General features: G+C 45.4%; 1 protein-coding gene and 1 long non-coding RNA gene across 3 annotated transcripts in view; one reads left to right on the top strand and one right to left on the bottom strand.

Annotated features, from left to right (window-relative positions):
* The window catches only part of vstm4a (V-set and transmembrane domain containing 4a), a 37,138-nt gene that overhangs the window by 12,414 nt on the left and 9,235 nt on the right, over positions 1-15,489 (bottom strand). Inside the window, exons 2-7 of one of the 2 annotated variants that reach the window (XM_078428289.1) lie at positions 11,364-11,756; positions 9,926-9,994; positions 8,126-8,194; positions 6,973-7,086; positions 5,706-5,739; positions 4,088-4,194 (exon numbers count right to left, since the gene is read on the bottom strand). In XM_078428289.1, the coding sequence (XP_078284415.1) occupies positions 4,088-4,194; positions 5,706-5,739; positions 6,973-7,086; positions 8,126-8,194; positions 9,926-9,994; positions 11,364-11,756 (786 nt within the window). The remainder of the gene's footprint in view (positions 1-4,087; positions 4,195-5,705; positions 5,740-6,972; positions 7,087-8,125; positions 8,195-9,925; positions 9,995-11,363; positions 11,757-15,489) is intronic. The other variant, XM_078428290.1, reaches the window with a different exon arrangement.
* LOC144609901 (uncharacterized) lies at positions 6,042-9,441 on the top strand. Its single transcript, XR_013549379.1, has 3 exons — positions 6,042-6,087; positions 6,996-7,109; positions 9,396-9,441. It is a non-coding gene; the product is annotated as an uncharacterized LOC144609901 (long non-coding RNA).

Below are 15,489 nucleotides of genomic sequence, written 5' to 3' on the forward strand. Positions count from 1 at the left end.
TCTCACCAAGGCCCTGTACAACTGCAGCAGAACCTCCCTGCTCCTAAACTCAAATCCTCTTGCTTTGAATGCCAACATACCATTCGCTTTCTTCACTGCCTGCTGCACCTGCATGCTTGCTTTCAATGACTGGTGCACCATGACACCCAGGTCACGTTGCATCTCCCCTTCTCCCAATCGGTCACCATTCAGGTAATACTCTGCTTTCCTTTTCTTGCCGCCAAAGTGGATAACCTCACATTTATCCACATTATATTGCATCTGCCATGCATTTGCCCACTCGCCTAATCTATCCAAGTCACTCTGCAGCCTCCTAGCATCCTCCTCGCAGCTAACACTGCCACCCAGCTTCGTGTCATCCGCAAACTTAGAGATGTTGCATTCAATTCCCTCGTCCAAATCATTAATATACACTGTAAATAACTGGGGTCCCAGCACTGAGCCTTGCGGTACCCCACTAGTCACTGCCTGCCATTCCGAAAAGGACCCGTTTATTCCTACTCTTTGCTTCCTGTCCGCCAACCAATTTTCTATCCACCTCAACACTGAACCCTCAATACCGTGTGCTTTAAGTTTGTACACCAATCACCTATGTGGGACCTTGTCGAAGGCCTTCTGAAAGTCCAGATATAACACATCGACTGGTTCTCCCTTATCCACTCTACTAGTTACATCCTCGAAAAATTCTATAAGATTCGTCAGACATGATTTGCCTTTGGTAAATCCATGCTGACTTTGTCCGATGATTTCACCACTTTCCAAATGTAATGCTATCACATCTTTAATAACTGACTCTAGCATTTTCCCCACTACCGATGTTAGGCTAACTGGTCTATAATTCCCCGTTTTCTCTCTCCCTCCCTTTTTAAAAAGTGGGGTTACATTAGCTACCCTCCAGTCCTCAGGAACTACTCCAGAATCTAAAGAGTTTTGAAAAATTATCACTAATGCATCCACTATTTCTGAGGCTACTTCCTTAAGCACTCTGGGATGCAGCCTATCTGGCCCTGGGGATTTATCTGCCTTTAATCCATTTAATTTACCTAACACCACTTCCCGACTAACCTGGATTTCCCTCAGTTCCTCCATCTCTTTAGACCCCCGGTCCCCCGCTATTTCCGGCAGACGGTTTATGTCTTCCTTAGTGAAGACAGAACCAAAGTATTTGTTCAATTGGTCTGCCATCTCTTTGTTCCCTATGATCAATTCACCTGTTTCCGACTGCAAGGGACCTACATTTGCCTTAACTAATCTTTTTCTCTTGACATATCTATAAAAGCTTTTGCAGTCTGTTTTTATGTTCCTTGCCAGTTTTCCCTCATAATCTATTTTCCCTTTCCTAATTAAGCCCTTTGTCCTCCTCTGCTGGACTCTGAATTTCTCCCAGTCCTCTGGTATGCTACTTTTTCTGGCTAATCTGTATGCTTCATCTTTTGTTTTAATACTATCCTTGATTTCCCTTGTTAGCCACGGATGCACTACCTTCCTGGTTTGTTCTTTTGCCAAACTGGGATGAACACTTGTTGTAGTTCATCCATGCGACCTTTAAATGCCTTCCATTGCATGTCCACCGTCAACCCTTTCAGCATCAACCGCCAGTCTATCTTGGACAATTCACGCCTCATACCCTCAAAGTTACCTTTCTTTAAGTTCAGAACACTTGTTTCTGTATCGACTTTGTCACTCTCCATCCTAATGAAGAACTCTACCATATTATGATCACTCTTGCCCAAGGGGCCTCGCACAACAAGACTGCTAACTAACCCTTCCTCATTACTCAATACCCAGTCTAGAATGGCCTGTTCTCTCGTTGGTTCCTCGACATGTTGGTTTAGAAAACCATCTCGCAAACATTCCAAGAAATCCTCTTCCTCAGCACCCCTGCCAGTTTGGTTCACCCAATCTATATGTAGATTGAAGTCACCCATTATAACTGCTGCGCCTTTAGTGCATGCATTTCTAATTTCCTGCTTGATGCCATCCCCAACCTCCCTACTGCTGTTAGGTGGCCTGTACACAACTCCCACCAGCGTTTTCTGCCCCTTAGTGTTTCGTAGCTCTACCCATATCGATTCCACATCCTCCAAGCTAATGTCCTTCCTTTCCACTGCTTTAATCTCCTCTCTAACCAGTAACGCTACCCCACCTCCTTTTCCTTTCTGTCTATCCTGCCTGAATATAGAATATCCCTGGATGTTGAGCTCCCAGCCTTGGTCACCCTGGAGCCATGTCTCCGTAATCCCAACTATATCATAATCATTAATAACTATCTCCACATTTAATTCATCCACCTTATTACGTATACTCCTTGCATTGAGACACAAAACCTTCAGGCTTGTTTTTACAACTCTCTTACCCCTTGTACGATTATGTTGAAAAGTGGCCCTTTTTGATTTTTACCCTGGATTTGTCTGCCTGCCACTTTTACTTTTCACCTTGCTACCTGTTGCTTCTACCCTCATTTTACACCCCTCTGTCTCTCTGCTCCAGCTCCCATCCCCCTGCCACATTAGTTTAAATCCTCCCCGACAGCACTAGCAAACACTCCCCCTAGGACATTGGTTCCATTCCAGCTCAGGTGCAGACCGTCCTGTTTGTACTGGTCCCACCTCTCCCAGAACTGGTTCCAATGTCCTAAAAATTTGAATCCCTCCCCCTTGCACTATTTTTCAAGCCACGAAGGCAGCATCTCTGGAGAATGATAGGTGACGTTTCCGATTGGAACCCTTCTTTGGACTGATTGTGAGGGGGGAGGAAAGGAAGCTGAGAGAAAGGAGGAACAGCACGGAGCATGTCTGGATATAGATGAACACAGGCAGAGGGGTCATTTGATCAGCAGATTGCCGGAAAAGTGTCAGAGATGTAGAGACAGGTATGAGCCCGAAAAGATGTTCCCAATGTTGGGGGAGTCCAGAACCAGGGGCCACAGTTTAAGAATAAGGGGTAGGCCATTTAGAACAGAGATGAGGAAAAACATTTTCATCCAGAGAGTTGTAAATCTGTGGAATTCTCTGCCTCAGAAGGTAGTGGAGGCCAATTCTCTGGATGCTTTCAAGAGAGTTAGATAGAGCTCTTAATGATAGTGGAGTCAGCGGGTATGGGGAGAAGGCAGGAATGGGGTACTGATTGTGGATGATCAGCCATGATCACATTGAATGGCGGTGCTGGCTCAAAGGGCCGAATGGCCTCCTCCTGCACCTATTGTCTATTGTCTATAAGATAAACAATTGCAATTTGGTAAGCTTAAAGATAGAAAAGTTGTGAATTGTGAACCCATTGTAAATGGTTCAATAAAATCTACCCAGAGTAGATAGAATATTTCTCCCATGGTACGGGTATCACAAGCTAAAGGTTAGAGGTTTCAGAAAGGAGTTATAATGGGACCTGAGAGGGTAATATTTTACACAGAGAGTGCTGCCAGAAGAGGTGTTGGGGTCAGGGATGTTTAGCTGGCACGGTCACTGGTACTTGAGCTGGGCATATGCCTGATGCCAGAAAATAAATGGGCATAAAGAATGGCATGGATGTGGTGGAACGAAGTATCTATTTCTGTGCAGCCTAACTATCTGTAAGTAAGAAAGTGGAGGAAATGGGAGGCGGGGAGAGGAGGAGGTGTGGTTGGTAAGATCAGTGGCTTGGCTGGCACAGTGGCGCAGTGGTAGAGTTGCTGCCCCACAACGCCAGAGATGGCTTCCAATGGAAGGAGATGAGCAGGAATTTCTTCAGCCAGAGGGTGGTGAATCTGTGGAAGTCATTGTCACAGATGGCTGTGGAGGCCAAGTCAATGGATATTTTTTAGGCAGAGATAGATAGATTGTTGATTAGTACGGGTGTCAGGAGTTATGGGGAGAAGGCAGGAGAATGGGGTTAGGAGGGAGATAGATCAGCCATGATTGAATGGCGGAGTAGAAATTGATGGGCCGAATGGCCTAATTCTTCTTATAAACAATGCGCAGGGCCTGGATAGCTGAAGAAGGGTCTCGACCCGAAACGTCACCCATTCCTTCTCTGTAGAGATGCTGCCTGTCCCGCTGAGTTACTCCAGCATTTTGTGTCTACCTCTGGAGGAAGATCTAGAGAGACCTACTTTTCACCGGCACTGGTGGGGGTGCATCACAGGCTGCAAACTTTTTCATCCTGGATTTGTTTTGGAAAATGGAGGAGCTTCTTGCGGCCGTCACCATCGGTCCTGAACTGCAAAACACAAGGTTTTATTCCACCATTCATTATGCTTCCCTTCACATTCCGATCTCCGTAGGGAGACATATGGTCTCTATTTATCAAGACAAGCATAGTTTTCACACGTGATGTCCATCATCCGCTGAGTACTGATCACCCCGAGAAGTACAGAAAAGTCACCTCCATCTAATCAGACAGTGCAAGCACTTTGAGTAACTGTGGACCACAGCCACCTCAAACTTGGTGATGAACAACCGGAACAGGAAGAACGACTGACATTAACTTAGCAATTCAGGAAAATGTTCAATCATATTCATAGTGTGGAAACAGGCCCTTCAGCCCAACTTGCCCACACTGGCCAACATGTCCCACCTACACTAGTCTCACTAGTCACGTTTGTCCCATATCCCTCTCAATCTTTCCTATCCTTGTACCTGTCCACATGGTTATTAAATGTTGTTATAGTACCAGCTTCAACTAATTCCTCGTAAGGTCATAAGGAATAGGAGTAGAACTAGGCCATTCGGCCCATCAAGTCTACCATGCCATTCAATCATGGCTGATCTGTTTCTCCCTCCTAACCTCATTACCTCTGACGCCCATGCTCATCAAGAATCTCTCTATCTATCCTCTGGCAGCTTGTTCCATGTACATACCCCCCTCTGATATCACGCTCTGAGTGAAAAACTTGCCTTTCAGGTTCTTATTGCAATTTCTTCCCACCTGTTATCAGGGAATTGAACGATCCGTGGGTCAGGTGAGTGTCAACTAAACATAGAAATCCAAGCAAATCAACGGCAAAGCCCACACTGCCTGAGGCCTGGCACCCCCTGAGCTCTGAGGCTGAGGGGGGGGGGGGGAGGATGGAGGGACACTGATGGGTGATGGGGTGAGGCTGAGGGGGGGGGAGGCTGGAGGGACACTGATGGGTGATGTAGTGAGGCTGAGGAGGGGGCTGGAGGGACACTGATGGGCAGGGGTTGCAGTGGGACTGAGGGGCAGTGATGGGGTGAGGCTTGGGGGGGGGTGGAGGGAGTAGTGATGGGGTGAGGATGGGGGGGTGGAGGGGGGTAGTGATGAGGTGAGGATGGGGGGGGTGGAGGGGGTAGTGATGGTCTGGAGAGGGTGGGGGCACTGGTGGTCAGGGGTTGCAGTCAGAGAGTGTTTCACTCTGAGGCCTCTCTGCACACGTGACTGAACCACATTTGACAGGAAAGAGCTTACATTTGTGATCTTGCAAAAATATCCTCTTTTTAGTTACCGTATAACCTAGAATAGAACCGCACAGTAAAAGGCCCTTTGGCCCACAACGTCCGAGCCAGTCATGATGCCAAGAAACTAATCTCCGCCTGTCTGTGATCCATACTCTTCCACTCACTGATGGAGTGTTTAAGAGACTCTTATACAGACACGTGGACATGCCCGGTCTGCTGAGTTTCTCCTTGTACCATCCATCCCAGCCTTCATTTCTAAGTTAATATAGTTCCATTTTAAAAATTCACTCCAACATTACATAAAAACAGTACCTGCTGTTGGGCTCTTTTGCAAAGTATTTTCTCGCTGTTGAAAAAAAAGACAAGAGTTGAAATTCTTCAGACACAAGTAATAGTTAGTTTATTTGTCATTCCACCTCTTACAGATCATGCAGTGAATGGGACGAAACAGAGTACCTCTGGGAGCCCTGGTGCAATACAGATGCAAAACATAAAGACAGGGGCTGGCAGTGCAGTGCAGTGCAGTACGATACAGTACGGTACAATTAGACAGTGCAGTACAGTACAATGCATATAGACAGGGGCTGGCAGTGCAGTGCAGTGCAGTGCAGTACGATACAGTACGGTACAATTAGACAGTGCAGTACAGTACAATGCATATAGACAGGGGATTAAAGCATGTAAACGGCAAAAGGTAAAGCATTTAACCTAGAGCTTAAAGCTTGTAAATGGTGAATTTAAAACCATCAACGAGAGCAGGTAAATTATTGATTGCACATTAAATGAGATTATAAAGTGCACAGTGTTAGGTGAGGTGCTAACCCACCCCCCCCCCCGAGTCAGGTGGGGCAGTTCAGTAGACAAACAGCCCGAGGGAAAAAGCTGTTCCTGAACCTGGTGGTTCTGCAGCTGATGCTCCTCAGCCTTCTTCTGGAAGGCAGCGGGTCAAACAGGCCTTGGAAGGTGTGAGAGGAGACCCTCGTGATGCGGCAGGCTGCACTTTTGCACCTTCCTCTGTAAATGTCGCTGATGGCAGGGAATGTGGACCCAGTGATGTGCTGGGCTGCCTGCACAACACGCTGTCTGCAGGGCCTTCCTGTCTGCAGCTGAACAGGTCCCATGCCAGACAGTGATGCAGCCGGTCAGAATGGACCCGATGGTGCATCTGCAGAACCTAGAGAGAAGGGATGTACCCAGACAACTGGCATGGTGGTGCAGTGCCTCACAGAGACCCGGGTTTGATCCTAACTACAGGTGCTGTCTGTACGGAGTTTGTGCGTTTTTCCTGAGACCGCGTGGGTTTTCTGCAGGTGCTCCGGTTTCTTCCCACACTCCAAAGAGGTGGAGGTTTGTAGATTAATTGGCTTCGGTAAAAATTATAAATTGTAATTTTTTCCCTAGTGTGTGTAGGATTATGTTAGTGTGCGGGGATCGCTGGCCGGCAGGGCCTCGGTGGGCCGAAGGGCCTGTTTCCGCGCTGTATTTCTAAACTAAACTAAACTGAACAATGAAATGAAAGAATGTTGATACTACCCAGTGAAAGCGGGAGATTAAAGAGACCTGCTTATCTTTCAGTCACCTCTCCTCTTCTTCCTGTTCCAGAGAATCTGACAGACGAGAACTGTGGCAAAGAGCATCACGGACAGGATTCCCACAGAACACACCATCGTCACGTAAAGATACAGATCTGAAACTGAAGCACAGACACACATGGCAGTAGGTCATTAATCTCCCCAACTGCAACCACCAATTGTAATTGTCTGTATGGAGTTTGTACGTTCTCCCCGTGACCTGCGTGGGTTTTCTCCGAGAACTTCGGTTTCCTCCCACACTCCAAAAATATACAGGTTTGTAGGTTAATTGGATTGGTAAATGTAAAAATTGTCCTTAGTGTGTGTAGGGTAGTGTTAATGTGTGGGGATCGCTGGGCGGTGCGGAATCGGTGGGCCGAAGGGCTTGTTTCCGCACTGTATCTCTAAACTAAATTAAACTAGACTAAACTAAATCACATTTGCAATAAAGTAATGGAGCACAGAACCAGGCACTTTCGCCCACCAACTCCATGCTGACCCTTCGCATTGATTGGAAACACTACAACATCTGCAGGTTCCTCCATTGACCTCCTCCCTCCATCCGTGGTCCATTCATAAGTCACAGGAACAGAAGTAGGGCATTCAGTCCACTCCACCATTCAATCATGGCTGATCTATCTTTCCCTCTCAACCCCATTCTCCTGCCTTCTCCCCATTACCCTTGTGAATCTAATCAAGAAACTGTCAATCTCCACCATAGAAATACCCATTGACTTGGCCTCCACAGCCGTCTGTGTTCAGACTCATTGCATAGGGTCTACCTGCACGTTCCAAATACAGAGATAGACAAAAATGCTGGAGTAACTCAGCGGGACAGGCAGCATCTCTGGAGAGAAGGAATGGGTGACGTTTTGGGGTCGAGATCCTTCTTCAGACTGTGTCTCCTTTGAAGAAGTTCTCCTCCCCTCTCTCCAACGAGAGTTTAGCATCAGTCTGAAGAAGGGTCTCGACCCGAAACGTCACCCATTCCTTCTCTCCAGAGATGCTGCCTGTCCCGCTGAGTTACTCCAGCATTTTATGTCTATCTTTGGTTTAAACCAGCATCTGCAGTTCCTTCATACATTGTTCCAATACAGTCCCTTTATGTTCATTTGTCCTCTCGGCTCTGACCAATTTATCCGCCAGATCAATGGATTTTACCTTCAAATATTTTCCATTCTTCGTTCGGCTTCCTGGCAATCGGCAGGGTGGAAGTTTCCGGAATAGAATCTGCAAGCAATAGATTACTTTCTTTGGTTATTTTGGGGTCGTGTAAGGGAGAGGTGCCAGACTTTGTGGGTGAACAGTGACCAGAGTGTTTGTCACCACTGGGCCTGTACTCGCTGGAGTCTAGAAGAATGAGGGGGGACCTCATTGAAACGCACAGAATAGTGAAAGGCTTGGATAGAGTGGATGTGGAGAGGATGTTTCCACCAGTGGGAGAGTCTAGGACTAGAGGTCACAGCCTCAGAATTAAAGGACATTCTTTTACGAAGGAGATGAGGAGGAATTTCTTTAAAGGGTGGTGAATCTGTGGAATTCTTTGCCACAGAAGGCTGTGGGGGCCAAGTCAGTGGATATATTTAAGGCAGAGATAGATAGATTCTTGATTAGTGCGGGTGTTAGGGGTTATGGGGAGAAGGCAGGAGAATGGGGTTAGGAGGGAGAGATAGATCAGCCGTGATTGAATGGCAGAGTAGACTTGATGGGCCGAGTGGCTTAAATCCGCTCCTGTCACTTATGATCTTATGATCATTGTCTCCTGTGAGATGGTGAACAGTCCCCAGATAAAGGAATGCAGCGAAGCCTATCGAGGGATTGTGGGCACAGTGTAGATAGGCAAAGTGCACATGGGCATGTTTGGCTGATCGGCCTGTTTCCATGCCGTATGACTCTAAAGTTACATGGTCGGGCACTTGGGAAAATGGGGCCATGCAGACAGAAGTTAGGAAAGAGTTCTCTGGCCTGTGAGATGAGGAATTTGCTACTTTGTTAATTAGATCGAAAGGAGAGGAAGAATGAATCTGCCATGGGGTTAGCATGGACATGCTGGACTGAATGGTCACTTTCTGTGCTATAATGAGTACATTCAAGTAAATCCATTCTAAAATTGGTCATGTAATTGACAACTTTCTCTTGAATTGCTGAACCAGTAAATGTTTTGCTTCTGGCCTTGTGGGAAAATGTTGCCCCTCAGGTTCCCATTTGGGTTCTTTGCACTTACTATTGTGGTTATTAGTTTTTTGAATTTCTGTTTATCATATATTATCTATGTGTTTTATGTGTACAGGGCTGTTATGCTGTTCTGTTGTCGTACACATGATAATTAAACATTCTTAACCATTAAATCTTTCACCTCTCACTTTAACCCTGTGCTCCCTGGTTCATGACTCCCCACCATTGACTCCATCTACACTTCACGCTGCCTCAGTAAAGCAGACAACATGATCAAAGACTTCTCCCAACCATTGTCACCCCTTCTTCTCCCGCTCCCGCCAGGCAGAAGATACAGAAGCCTGAAAGCGTGCACCGCCAGACTCAGGAACGGCTTCTTCCCATCTGTTATCAGGCTTCTGAATGGTCCTTCCATAAGCTGGGGCACTGTCCAATTCACCTCTACCCCATTGCGGACATTGGACTTTGTCTGTGGAACTGGTGCGCTACGATGCTGAGAACTGTATTCCACACTCTGTATCTTCCCCTTTGCTCTACCTGTTGTACTTGGGTTTGACTTGATTGTATTTATGTGTAGTATTACCTGATCTGATAGCATGCAAACCAAAGCTTTTCACAGCACCTTGGTGCACGTGACAATAATAAATCTAAACCTTGAGACTGAGAAAAAGACCCTGTGCATCCACGCTCTCTATTCCCCTCATGATTTTATTCACCTCTGTAAGAACAAAAAAGATTTGCCAGGAGGTGATCAGTTATATTACACAAGAAAAAGAATGACTCTACCTTCAAAGACTGTCCAGGTTTGAGTTGTGCTCGGCGGGGTCAGCATTGTAGTCGTCTGCAGAAGGCGCACTGTCAGCAAGTTAAAGAAACATGAGAGTTATTGTGTGAGAATTGGCCACCGTTAGTTAGCAAAAGCATAGATCACGCTCTGGAGATGCTGCTGATGCCATCAGTGAGATGACACTGAGCAGTGCTGGGCACAGTTTAGAAGGATGAGGGGGGACCTCATTGAAACATACAAAATAGTGAAAGGCCTGGATAGGGTGGATGTGGAGAGGATGTTTCCACTAGTGGGAGAGTCTAGGACTAGAAGTCACAGCCTCAGAATTAAAGGACGCTCTTTTAGGAAGAAGATGAGGAGGAATTTCTTTAGTCGGAGGGTGGTGAATCTGTGGGATTCACTGCCACAGACGGTGGTGGAGGCCAAGTCAGTGGATATTTTTACATGAGATTGATAGATTTTTAATTAGTACAGGTGTCAGAGGTTATGGGGAGAAGGCAGGAGAATGGGGTTGTGAGGGAGAGATAGATCAGCCATGATTGAATGGCGGAGGAGACAGATGGGCCGAATTCTCTCTTCTCCCCTCTCCCGTGAGGCAGAAGCTTGAAGGAACGAACCAGAAGATTCCGAAACAGCTTAGTCATCACAGTTTCAGACCACTGAACAGTCTCTTATAATCTAGGGAGTTGTCAATAATTTTCCTTCCATGCTCATTGGCATTATTGGACGTTTTCTTCTGTATAGGTATCACAAAATGCTGGAGTAACTCAGCGGGTCAGGCAGCATCTCTGGAGAGAAGGAACGGGTGACGTTTTAGGTCGAGACCCTTCCTCAAACTGACACATCGTACCCATGTATAGTATGATTCGACTGGACAGCACACAAACAAAAGCTTTTCACTATATCTTGAAATGCGTGACAATAATAATCTGATACCAATGCCATTTATTCCTGCGTAGGAAGGAACTGCAGGTGCTGGTTTAAACCGAAGATAGACACAAAATGCTGGAGTAACTCAGCGGGACGGGGAGCATCTCTGGGGAGAAGGAACGGGTGACGTTTCGGGTCGAGACCCTTCAGGTCTGAAGAAGGGTCTCAACCCGAAATGTCACCCATTCCTTGTCTTCAGAAATGCTGCCTGTCCCACTGAGTTACTCCAGCATTTTGTGTCTAGCTTCCATTTATTCATGCTACAGTTACTCTGCCAACAGAAGAATTCTAAGGTTCTAAACCATTTTAAAAATCCATGTTTCTTGCAATGAAGAATGAATCACTTTTGACAAAATGGACTAAAATAAACTAAACTGCATTAATCTGAACTGAACTGACTTCACTGCAAAGGATCACTTCTGACTTCAAGATTGGAAGCAAGTTTAATTATTTTGTCTTCACGTTTCAGTACAGATGCTCGAGAGTCAGCATGAAACCTAATCTCACCTTTCACCTCTGTGGCATTGTCTCCGTTCGATATCGACAGCCACTTCCTATTCAGGTTTGCGATTTCCTGGACTTTGCATCTGTAATGCCCTTCATCAGTGTTGTGAAATTCGTTGATGATCAATACGTAGACCTTGGCGGCACCTTGCTGGAAGAACTGAAGCTCACAGTGGCCCTCCCTGCAGTTACGGAACGTCTGCACATGCCCTGTGCGATTCAGCCTCAGGATCCGTTGGTTGGTGTGCTCCGGGTTTGAGAACAGCCAGACCAGGGACAGGTAGCTGTTTCTCCATTTCTGCTGAGAGACTCGACAGAACAGACTTCCCCTCTGACCCTCTGAGAACTCGGCCACCGGCCGCGGGGTGACAATCACACTCAAGGCCAGACAGAAATCTGTAGCAAGGTGAAAACATCACAGTCAATATTAAAACATTTGACATGATCCATACATGCTGTCAGATGACATCAATGTACAGTGGTAATCCACCAGACACCAATACCAATACCTTGAGTGATGTCCTGTAACTGTATCTGTGCAAAGTTGAATCACAACATCATGTCTATGTGTGTTTATTTATATATATATGTATATATATGTATATATATATGTGTGTGTGTGTGTAGATCTAGATGTAGATGCAGGTATGAAGATATGCAGATATATAGATATGTAGATATGTAGCTATGTAGCTATGTAGATATATAGATAATTAGATATGTACATATATAGATAGATAGACCATCTATACATATATCTCACATATATATATATATAGATATATAGATAGATGGTACTGCCTACAGTATGGTCTTCAGATTATCTATCACCTGGTACAGTCATAACTATACCTTTCTTAGGTGCTGTGTTCAGAACTTTGGGGTGGCACGGTGGCACAGCGATACAGTTGGTGCCCTACAGCGCCAGAGACCCGTCTTCGATCCTGACTACGGGTGCTGTCTATACAAAGTTTGCACGTTCCCTCTGTGACCGCGTGGGTTTTCCCCCAGGTGTTCCGGTTTCCTCCCACACTCCAAAGACGTACAGGTTTGTAGATTAATTCGCAACTGTAATTTTTATTCATTGTCCCTAGTGTATGGGGTGATTAATGCGGACTCGGTGGGCTGAAGGGCCTTTTTCCACACTTTGTCTTTAAAGTCTAAAGTCAATGTTCATCTCATTAAATTTCATTGAGTTGTCCTTAGGTGTTTGTACATTCCTCCTAAAAACATCTCTGTATCTTCTGCAACATCGCACCAGGGCACCAATGATTGTTGGTCTTTTATTTCCATTTAGCCTTTGACCCAATTCCAGAATGTTCCGTTTTTGCGTGACATCTTCCCCTGCTCCTGGCTTGTCCGAGCAGATTCAGCTGTGATCTCATTCACTGAGATCTAAAGATGCCGCTTTGTAGAGCCACAAGCGTGCCGGAGAAAGAGAGCCTTCAAACTAATAATCTGGATTAGACCCAAGCCCTGGGGCAATGACTGAAAAACAAAGTCCTTGTTCACTTTTCCACACAATTCTGAACTTCAACATTAAAAAATATTCCATGTTTTCCAGCTAATGATTTGGGCAAAGCTTGAGAAGGATCAACAACTGTTTTTTATATTTTCAATTGATATCTTATAGGTGAAATTATTTAACAGTAATTGCCTTTTTAAAACTACAGTCTCAGATATGTTCAGCTACCAGCTTCAATACAATTTTTATGTGACAATTTAATTACTAGATTGAAAACACCAAATGGAATCTAATAATTCGGCTGGGGAAATGCTCATATGTTGTAGATTATGATGCACTGTCAGGTCAATACCCTTCTATTAATATCTTTTTAAACTTAGTTTACCATAAAAAAAACATTCAAATTCTGCCTGCTGAAACAAAGTTCATCATCGTCTCTATTTCTTCAGAAGGTGGAGGAGTTCTGGTTTATTGTCAAATACCACGTCAAAATGTTTACAGGTATATGCTCGAGAACATATTGACTCAATGGTTCAGTTTCCTCCCACGCTCCAAAGACGTACAGGTTTATAGGTTCCTTTGCTTGGTATAATTGTAAATCGTTGCTAGTGTGTGCAGGATAGTGTAAGTGTGCGGGGATCGCTGGTCGGCGCGGACTCGGTGGGCCGAAGGGCCTGTCTCCACGATTTATCTCTAAACTAAACTAAACTAAACAAACAGAGGAGTGCAGTATTTTTTAAATCATGAAAGATTTAAAAGTGTTACTATTCGGAGAGAGAGAAGTGGGTCCTTGCACACAATTATGTGCATGACGGTCTAGTAAGCAATTGCGAAGGAAATGGTTTGTTGACCTTTATTGAAACAGGGCTTGAGTTCAAGAGCGATGACATCTGGTTGCAATTATTTAGAGCATTGGTGGGGCCACATAGGAAACATCGTGTACACCCCCAGTCTCAATAGACAATAGACAATAGACAATAGGTGCAGGAGTAGGCCATTCGGCCCTTCGAGCCAGCACCGCCATTCAATGCGATCATGGCTGATCACTCTCAATCAGTACCCCGTTCCTGCCTTCTCCCCATACCCCCTCACTCCGCTATCCTTAAGAGCTCTATCCAGCTCTCTCTTGAAAGCATCCAACGAACTGGCCTCCACTGCCTTCTGAGGCAGAGAATTCCACACTTTCACCACTCTCTGACTGAAAAAGTTCTTCCTCATCTCCGTTCTAAATGGCCTACCCCTTATTCTTAAACTGTGGCCCCTTGTTCTGGACTCCCCCAACATTGGGAACATGTTTCCTGCCTCTAATGTGTCCAATCCCCTAATTATCTTATATGTTTCAATAAGATCCCCCCTCATGCTTCTAAATTCCAGTGTATACAAGCCTAATTGCTCCAGCCTTTCAACATTCGACAGTCCCGCCATTCCGGGAATTAACCTAGTGAACCTACGCTGCACGCCCTCAATAGCAAGAATATCCTTCCTCAAATTTGGAGACCAAAACTGCACACAGTACTCCAGGTGCGGTCTCACCAGGGCCCGGTACAACTGTAGAAGGACCTCTTTGCTCCTATACTCAACTCCTCTTGTTACGAAGGCCAACATTCTATTGGCTTTCTTCACTGCCTGCTGTACCTGCATGCTTCCTTTCAGTGACTGATGCACTAGGACACCCAGATCTCGTTGAACATCCCCTCTTCCTAACGACACCATTCAGATAATAATCTGTCTTTCTATTCTTACTTCCAAAGTGAATAACCTCACACTTATCTACATTAAACTGCATCTGCCATGTATCCGCCCATTCACACAACCTGTCCAAGTCACCCTGCAGCCTTATTGCATCTTCCTCACAATTCACACTACCCCCCAGCTTAGTATCATCTGCAAATTTGCTAATGGTACTTTTAATCCCTTCATCTAAATCATTAATGTATATCGTAAATAGCTGGGGCCCCAGCACCGAACCTTGCGGTACCCCACTGGTCACTGCCTCCCATTCCGAAAGGGACCCATTTATCCCCACTCTTTGCTTTCTGTCTGTCAACCAATTTTCTATCCATGTCAGTACCCTACCCCCAATACCATGTGCTCTAATTTTGCCCACTAGTCTCCTATGTGGGACCTTGTCAAAGGCTTTCTGAAAGTCGAGGTACACCACATCCACTGACTCTCCCCTGTCAATTTTCCTAGTTACATCCTCAAAAAATTCCAGTAGATTTGTCAAGCATGATTTCCCCTTCGTAAATCCATGCTGACTCGGAATGATCCCGTTACTGCTATCCAAATGCTCAGCAATTTCGTCTTTTATAATTGACTCCAGCATCTTCCCCACCACTGATGTCAGACTAACTGGTCTATAATTACCCGTTTTCTCTCTCCCTCCTTTCTTAAAAAGTGGGATAACATTTGCTATCCTCCAATCCACAGGAACTGATCCTGAATCTAACTGTTCAAAAATATAATTTGATTCAGGAAACACAGCAAAGGTTCACCAGATTGATTCTGAGGATGGAGTGAGGTTCTATAAAGAGGGACTAAACCTGTACTCTCCAGAGTTTAGAAACCGGGACGTGATCTCCTTGAAATCTCCTTGATTCTTATGGGGCTCTACAGGATAGACACTGGGAACTGCAGGTCTTAAAATCCTGAGCAAAACACAAA

The sequence above is a fragment of the Rhinoraja longicauda genome, chromosome 35, assembly GCF_053455715.1.
Source record: "Rhinoraja longicauda isolate Sanriku21f chromosome 35, sRhiLon1.1, whole genome shotgun sequence".
In the NCBI taxonomy this organism is placed as follows: domain Eukaryota; kingdom Metazoa; phylum Chordata; class Chondrichthyes; order Rajiformes; family Arhynchobatidae; genus Rhinoraja; species Rhinoraja longicauda.